General features: G+C 31.2%; 1 protein-coding gene across 1 annotated transcript in view; it reads left to right on the forward strand.

The window, feature by feature from the left end:
* Positions 1 to 457: 457 nt before the first annotated feature.
* The window catches only part of LOC135218172 (protein fem-1 homolog CG6966-like), a 22,333-nt gene continuing 13,072 nt past the window's right edge, over positions 458 to 9,718 (forward strand). The window contains exon 1 of the mRNA XM_064254322.1: positions 458 to 754. Within this exon, the coding sequence (XP_064110392.1) occupies positions 458 to 754 (297 nt within the window). The remainder of the gene's footprint in view (positions 755 to 9,718) is intronic.

Raw genomic sequence — 9,718 nt, forward strand, 5'->3', positions numbered from 1 at the left:
TATGGACTCACGCCATCTATACACAACGAAATCAGTTGAATCCACTGCACCAGAGTAGGCTGTTTCACTTCAGATCATTAGCCGACCTATTTGGATTCCTAACAAACACTGCGAGTGCACACAACTGGAATGATAATCCCAAGGAACACGCCGAGGAATTTATCAATGTATTTTCAAAGGGAATCGAGGAAATGGAGCTGATTATTTCTGCATTGAACAATTCTGACGATTGTGTAAGGAGCAAACACAAATCTCACGTGGACCAGTTTATCATGATAGTTTTGCATTTTTTGGTGCCGTTTACGAGATTGCAGCCTGACTCTCCCTGACTGCCAGCGGCACACAGTGAAAAAAGCATGTATACTTATTAAGAAGGGTCTCAGGAATTCCCGAGGTTCGACTCCTTTGCAAGTCGCTTGCTCCCAGAATTTGAGGAAATTGAAGATCCGGATCTGCTATGTCTGCCACTCCCAGAGCGGAAGTCGTGAACCTTCTGCTAGAGACTGGCTCTGATCCCAGTGCCACAGACAACGAAGGTAACACACCTCTCCACGCAATTGCCAAGAACGAAGAGTGTCCCAAAGGTATAGTAGACGCCCTCTTGTCAAGAGGGGCTCACTTAGATGCTAGGAATGGTCAGGGCCAAACGTTCGCATCCTTGAGAGCTGACCAAGGGCAGCCAGTTTCTCAGTTAGTAAATGTTGTTCGTCACACCTCTTTGCAGTGCCTGGCTGCAGCGTGTATTAAGAGTCTGGTATTTCTTACAATGGGCATCTTTTGCATCCTCGACTTGAGCAGTTTGTTGACATGCACTGAGTAGGGGTGCTTTTTGTTATATACTGTATATATATTGAATTGATGTACCTTATGCCTGTTAGAATTTGTATGTTTGTCGTTTTTTGTACATATTCGTAATTAGTATAAGTTAAGTAGATGTATGGTCTATTTATGTTTCCATTGTATCATCTGTCATTATTTTATCTACGTATGTTTATATTATATCGTTATTTTAGATTTTGTATATCATTATGTGATATTTAAAGATATACATATTTTTTATGTCTGATTTCTTTGAATAGAGGCTCGCTATATAAGCCTTTTGGTTCTCATCAACTTTATTAATGGCGGTCTTATCATACTTTTTCATAAATTGTGTTAAATATATATCACCTAAACCAACGCTATACTTTTTCTCTTACCTCTATGGAATATTAAAAAAACTTTTGTTCAGTACATTTCTTGTTTGTTATATGATAACTAAACTTTATTTTTACGAGAGTTCAAAAGAATTCACCTTCAGATTGTTCTCTAAAAAAAAAGGAAAACATTTTTCTCTACTAAACAATCTAGAACACACGGTCACTAAATTTTATTAGGTCTGACTAGGGACATATTGGTTAACTTTCAGCAATTTTCATAATTAACAACACAGATTTGTAGAAACATATGTTTGGAAAATCGGGAAATTGCTGGTATGGTCAACTGGTCGTATATCAAACTTTTAATCAATATTCTTAATATAATGAATTTTGTGACAAGTGGCTAAATGAAATACTGTTCCTCTTGCCCCATAATGATGAATTGTGACTGACTGTTTGGTCGTAGTTTAGGTTTAGAAGGTATCCATATATTTTCATCTATTGATACTTGTTGAAATTGATTGTGTGATACGAATAATCTTTCGTATGTTGTAATGTAGAAGTAGCTTAGATTTGAGAAATATTGCATTGATTAATTTACATAAAAAAGTGAATAACAAAATTTTAGAAGGGTCCATGAGGGAAGAACAGTGCTGGATAAGGAATATTAAGACATACATTAGTCTGAGGGAAAGGTCCTGTTTTAAGACAATTTCAATAACTTCTCGAATTGAGAAACGTAAAAAAAAGTCAGGAAAAGTAGGTGAAATATTATGATTAAAGTAATTCTGTCTCTAATATAAAATGGATTGGATGACATTCTTGTTTATATGTCACCAAATATGTAACTTGTTGGAAAAAGTATCTTTAATAATTTTGCGTACAAAAGAAAAATATCACAGACTAAACAGCAGCATACTTGAAAACATGTTTAATATAGCTACTAAGGATTTGTGTTCACATTTGTTTTAAACTATACTCCAAGAGTATAGTCTCCTTTGCTGCTACACTAACACCTTTTTGTCACAGAGATAATACGGCTAAACAACTGCCCTATAGAATTTGAACCCTTATTATATCGAAGACAAATAGAGGACAGATTTCTAACACATCCACAGATTCCTTGACTATCTTTAAATGCACATATTCGAATAAGAAAACAATGAGAAATTCAAAAAACCTACACACCACCATTTTCACGGATTTCAAAACTTTACAAAAAATCCTCACCTGCTGAACTAAGTTTTCATTTCTCCACAGTTTTACAGAATTAATTGCATAAAGACTATTATTTATCGAGGAAACAGCATTTGCTCCAACTTCATGAAAATATGATCAGAAAATTCAATACTTGCAAAATACTTATGACCCAAATTATTTCCATCACATCTTCTCAACACATTCTTAGATCATTCCAGGTAAAATGGTCATTCTACGAATTTCAATTTTCAGAGTACCAAAGGACAGTATTACACACACAAACACATGCACACAGATATATATATATATATATATATATATAATATATATATATATATATATATATATATATATATATATATATATATATATAACTTTCATACTAAGGAAATCTTAGATTTGAAAATCGTAAAAAATTTGATATCGAAAATGAAAAATAACAAGAAATGCCGACCATCTGATACAGTATACTATTAAATTTACAGTTGGGCCTTACCTTATTATGAGTGACCCTCTGCCTGAGTAATTATCTTCACCTGTTGTTAACCACTTCACTCGTCCTGCCAGTAACACTGGTTTATTTGTAGTTGTAACCGTTAACTGCAGCACATTGTTCCTGGACACATACGAAGGACTATCATCAGAACAGGTCTATCACTTGTAAATCAGTCAAACTCAGCTATCAGGAGTAACTATCACAAGCAACACAATAGTTTCACACACCAAGACTTCAAAATCCCCTCCAAAGCAATAAACAAACTGGATTTTCTCATTACAGACTCTCTTTATTTTAGAATCAAACTATGACTTAACGGTAATGTTCTGACAATTCAGTTGTTCCTTAACTGCCGTAGTTCGCACTTCAAATGGTGCAGGTATTTTGGCGATTGTCTTGTTTCCTTTCCTTTTCTTTATATTGTTAATAACCATCAATCCATTACAACTATGCTAACTGCCCATTTGGAGGAACATGTTATTTTTTTTTCTTGGGGGGGGGAGGGGAGATTTCGTTAATGTAAATATATGATACTTGTGATATTTCACGCCTCTTACATATAACTGTATTTTAAATCATATATATATATATATATATATATATATATATATATATATATATATATATATATATATATATATATATATATATATATATATAGATTATTATATATTATATATATATATATATATATATATAGATATATATATATATATATATTATATATAGATATCTATATTATATATAAAATACCCTATATATACATATCCGTTAATTTTACGTTACTTCAAGTAGCCATCTTCCTTTAAGGAGTAGGCTACGTAACTAAATCTTACTAGAAGGTTTTACACATTAAATCCAAAGAGAAATTATCATAATAGATCTACGAACAATTTTGTCAGCACTGGTTTTATAGTTTATAGTTTAGAGTCCAATGATTTATGAAAGTACCATTTTGAGTAAGTTTCAGGAAAAAAATATAACATTGTATAATATAATATATCAATGAATAGCTTTTTAATTAATGCAATTCTAAGCCTATATCTACATTACGTCATCGACTTCACAGGTCTACGAATGTCAAATCAGTTTACTAAAATCCTTGCACCATTATATAAAGGTTGAAACTGTCTGAAGATTACTGTTTCAATAAAATACTATACTATCAATGAAAGTCAGTAGTGCACGTATGAAGACAGCACTCAGCCATTGGAACTAACCTAATCTACATTGGTGAAATAATGCCATATGTGTGGTTTAGATTAATTTGTGATTGAACGCACTTCCGAAAAATTAATTCTATCTCAATAATGAATATTGATTCTAAGAAGTGAGAAGAGCGCTAGTTCAAACGTTCAGTCAATATTCTCCCATTGTTCTTTACACTATTAAAACATGTTTAATAGTATAGTTTTTCTTTCCATTACTCGAAAAGTCAATCAAAACAAGTGATCAGTATTCTGGCCTTTGTCTTGTGCAGTGTTGAACAAATTTAAGAAAAGGGAGACGAATGGAAATCTTACCTGCAGATAGTAATAATTTTGTGACTTTAGATGTTTCTTTTCTTTCCATTGTTGACTGTCTTTCCTTTTAAATGTTTTTTTTATGCGATTACAAAACTTCACCTTCAAATTATCTAAATGTTGTGTAACATAATCTTGAGAATACATCTTAGAATCCATAAATTAAGTGTTGACGAGATATTGGTGGACTATATCAATTTTAATAATAGAATAAATTGTTTAATTGGATATATGAAAGCTCTTAAAACAGCTGACAGCATCGTAAAAGATGTTTATTACGAAGGAAGCATGAATTCATGTTTTGCGCAAATGAAATCCTTTTAAGAAATTGAGAAACAAAAGGTTACTTAATTACCACCAAAAGACGAATTGCAAAGTTTTTCTATGATGAAATTAGATACAAGAAGGTCTGCTAAGGAACGAGCAGTGTTAGATAAAGCGTCTGGCGAGAAGTGACGGAGACTGTAACAAGGATGTTCGGTATAAAACGAAATTTGTTTAGGGGTTAAAGTTCCTATGAAGACAAAAACGCATGTTGTAGAATATTACAAAATGGAAAATAACAGGTTCGGTGTAAAATTGAATTTGAAGTAAGGGTGTGTTCATGAACTGAAGGATGTGTAATTAGGAGGATAACCAGGAAAAGTAGTAGAAACATTCTGGGTAAAATGAAAATGTCCTGAATACCAAGTGGGTTGGATGATATCTGCTGCACACGTAAGGTTTATATGTGAACTAATGTGCCTCTTATTGAAAAAAAAGCAAAAGCATTTTGAGACCCTGCTTAATGCACCAATTTCGAATTCTCTGTTCACACTTACAAACTAATTCTAGTCTCATATTGATGGAGAAGTTATGCTACATTGCTAAAATCAGTTTATGCCACTGGCAGGCTATATGACTATACTCTGTTTTTTTCCATCTGTCCATCCGATTGTGGTGTTTGCGCATGGTAACTCTGCGTCCCGGGCTTTAAATGATATCTTATTTCGAATGTTAACGGTGTTATTCGCATACAGTAAATTATTAAAACACTTTTCAGTTGCAAATGTACACCCAGATATCCATTTATGTACCTAAAACTTACACATAGTGTAACTATTTTAAGCTCTGGACGCAATGCTACCATACGAAAATACTTCCCTGCATAATTCAAACGTATATTCTAAGTTTTCCAAACAACGTGTTTTCAATCTTCAAAGGAGTCGAACACATCCACAAATTCCTTAAATATTTAAATACCCAACATTCTATTATTAAATTCACACGTGAAACTGAAAATAATTACACGTTCTAATACTCTTACCTTGACACCACCTATGTCAGAGATAATAAATAACAAGTCTTCTACTTGATCAAATTCACAGAAAATCCCTTCATAATGGACTGCAAAGTTTTGTTTTTTTAAGTGTCACCCTGTTTTTTTTTTTTTTTTTTTTTTTTTTTTTTTTTTTTTTTTTACAAAACCAATAGCATAAAGATCAAACTTCATTGAATTTCATAAAGAGATCCAGTATTTACGAAACTAGTTTTGTTCTAGTTCATTTTCAAACACATTGTTTCAAAAGTTTTTAGATCATTTTTCGATATAAAAAGTCACCGCACAAATCTCTATTTTCTGTGTGCTAAACGACACTTGACAAATGGAACACTCATACATAGGAAATCATTGCTTAAAAAAAATCAGATGTTACGAAATGTTCAGTTTTGTCATTACTGAAAAAATATCAACTGACCCTTACCTATGCAAGAATGAATCCCTGCCTGCAGGCTTATCTTCTTTTGTACCAGTTCACCTGATCTCGTTGCAATATATATCAGGTTTATTGGTAGTTGCAGTACACAATTCTGAACGCTATGGAAGTAGAATTATTAATTAGGGATGTCTCACAAACAACACCTTAGATTCACACACAAACACTTCAAAATCCCGTATGAAACAATAGACATACTGGACATTCTCATGACAGCTCTCTTTGAAATAGAGTAGTTGAACCAGATTTTAATGGTAACCTACTGGCTATATAGTTGTTCTTGAAATAGCATTGCACTTACTGGAAACGTAACAGGGTGATTGCCTAGTGTCCTTACCTTCTCTTTATATTGTTTACCACCATTAGACCATTATAAAACTTCGTCAACTGCCTATCTGGATGAACATGTTTATTTATATTTGTTTCTTTGGTTTTTATCAAGAGCATTACATTGGTGTAAATATATGATGTTTGTCGCATGAAATTTCATCGGTGTAATAATAATAAAGAACATATTTTGAAACCTTGTAAATACTCAATTGCAACCGAGTACTTTCTGTGTTACGCAAGTAAAACGGAAACAATTGTGAAAGCTGTTTTCAGTATCAGTAAAAATATTAATAGAACTATGACAAACGCTGCAAAAGTTCGGATCAAAAGACTCTTCCTTAGAAGTAGAAAAGGGGAAGCTTCTTTCGTCTGAAGTGAAACGAGTGACGGATAAAACTAAGATACGAAAAAGGTGTCGATTATTTTGAAAATTTTGAAAGGTTTTCGTTTTTCCTATCAAAGATTTTTGAAATAATTTTATCTACTAACAATTAGACTAGGAACGTTTTTGCAATCAATGAAGAATACTACACAGGTTAATCAGGTAACGTTTAAAGGCAATTAAATAAGTGCTCTATTTAAAAAAAAACCTAAAATATTTTCACCTTAAAAGCAAATCATTATAATTTTTAAACGCAACAAAATTCAAGAATAAAGAAAGGTTAAATATATTGAAGAATATTTTATTTTGCATGTACATGGATTCAATAAAATCACTGTAATAGTTTTTTAAGAACGAATACCGTGGAAATGAAATATAATTCAAATATTTAACATAAATACTGCAAAACTGATAGATATGAAAAGTGTTTACTTAAGAGTTTAATATCAAATATGTTGGTTCAATATACGGATGATTAAATTTTAATGTATAGTGTCTCTGTGTCTGTGTGTGTGCGTGTGTTTGGAAATTTAGTGAGGAGCGGAATATTTTTCTGACATTTCTAACAGTTCTATATATTTATCACACGGTTTTTTCTTCTTCTGGTTTTCAAGTATCTATTTTAATTTTGAAAGAGAGGGTTATCGACATTTCATTACCTATTAACTTTTAATTGAAGCTTTGTAAGTATAATTTCTAGTCTTTTAAATTTTTTACCGTTTTGATAGCGTTCTTAAAGTTGGAAGGTTTTAAAGCCAAAAAAAAAATATATTTCCTCCTTTTTTTCTTTGGGAATTTTCTATGCTTTATAAAAGGTACCATCAAGGTAAAGAGCTAATAAAGTTTATAGCATTAATTTAGAGGCATTTTTTAAATCTCCTTCAAGTTGCCAAAGTTTGCTTTTATGAGCAAGTTGCAGGCCAACCAAGTTTAAGTGCATATCCTCTCTCTCTCTCTCTCTCTCTCTCTCTCTCTCTCTCTCTCTCTCTCTCTCTCTCTCGCATATCAAAATGGCAAAGAATATAGTTCTCAAAATTGTTTTAGCAATTTTTAGCGCCTGTTGTCAGTTAATAGCGAGAAAATATTGTTTAATAATTTACACCATGCAATTTACATGTTTTTCGAAGATTATATTTAGCATATTAAGTGTTGTGATAATCATTGTATTTATATTGAACTACTTCCGATAAAACACACACTTTATATATATATAGAATATATATATAATATATATATATATATATATATATATATATATATATATATATATATATATTTATATATATATATATATATATATATATATATATATATATATATATATATATATATATATATATATATATATATAATATATATATTATATATATATATATATATATCTAGATATATGATATATAATATATATATATATATATATATATATATATATATATATATATATATATATATATATATATATATATATATATATATATATATATATATATATATATATATATATATGTGTGTGTGTGTGTGTGTGTGTGTGTGTGTGTATATAAAGATATATATATATATATATATATATATAATATATATATATATATATATATTATTAGTCTAATCATTTATAGTTCGTTTGAAACAGGATCTAGGTCAAGGTTTATAAGGATGCGACGCCGAAAATATGACATTTCTGTGTAAGGGGCCAAGTAATCCCAGGCCCCCTCCCCCACAAGGTATTCATACACCCTACCCATCCCCGATCCCCAGTAGAGATTCCCACAGTCTATAGGTATAACTAAACTATGGTGATCCCTGTGCCCAGGTGCAGAGTAATTTGAGCTCATTTGTTAAAGATTTTGTTTCCGTTTTGACGCTAATCTTCTGGTAAGCATTTTTTCCATTTTCACTTTTATGCTAAGCTGATCCCACTGGGCCTTGAGTCATGGAAGGTCCGAGAACTTAAAACTATCCAGTAAGATGGATAAAAACAAAACCCGTTTCATCTTAAGTATGATTGTGTGGATTCATTTAACAAAATGAAAACAAACAACTTCTCGATATCCATTCGACATTAATTGATTAGTTTCATAAATTTTCTTTTCACGTTTTTACACTCGTTTCTTTCCTTTTAATTTATTACAATAAGTTTATTTAGAGTTTTTCGTCCTAAAACACAGAAAATTTAGCAAAAAACTAATCACACCTTCAGGAACATCAACTCCAGACAGTTGTAATTCGTTCAGTACTTTCAGCTTCTGATGTAAACTTTCGAATTTATTTTAAGTGCATCCTGCATTCAGTCTTTTTGAAGAATTCTGTACCTGATTTATTTATTTATTTATTTATTTATTTATTTATTTATTTATTTTTTAAAATGTCAAACGCGTCAGATAAGCAGGATGAATTTGTACAAGAACGATGAATAAATACTAAAGAGAAGAAAGAGTTATGGTAAAACGCAAAAAGGTATAGGCTCTTACTATTTTTGTAACCATCTAAGTTTGTCCACCACCAAAACATAACGCTATTATCCATAACGATGTCTGTAGAAGTGCAAATAAACTTTTTTTTCTGACCTCAGCAAATTGTCATGATAATACTCAATACTTGAGGTGCCATATTGTTACTCTTACATCTTTTCTAAATCGTCCCAACTCTCGGTATTTCAGTTCAAGAACATTAGGGCAAGGAAGTATAAAAACCATAATGATATAAATCTATATCACAATCAGTTTCTGTACTTTGATATTAAGCTTTTCGCGCATGTGATCAAAGGTATAACAATTCATAAAATATCAGTAGACATTGACGAAGTAAGTTTTTTTATCATAAACACCAATATCTTCTATGAGAGTGCTTGATATTTTTTTTGAGCATACAACTAGCGGTTCACCCTCTCTGCTATA

This window comes from Macrobrachium nipponense, chromosome 9, assembly GCF_015104395.2.
Source record: "Macrobrachium nipponense isolate FS-2020 chromosome 9, ASM1510439v2, whole genome shotgun sequence".
NCBI classification, from domain to species: domain Eukaryota; kingdom Metazoa; phylum Arthropoda; class Malacostraca; order Decapoda; family Palaemonidae; genus Macrobrachium; species Macrobrachium nipponense.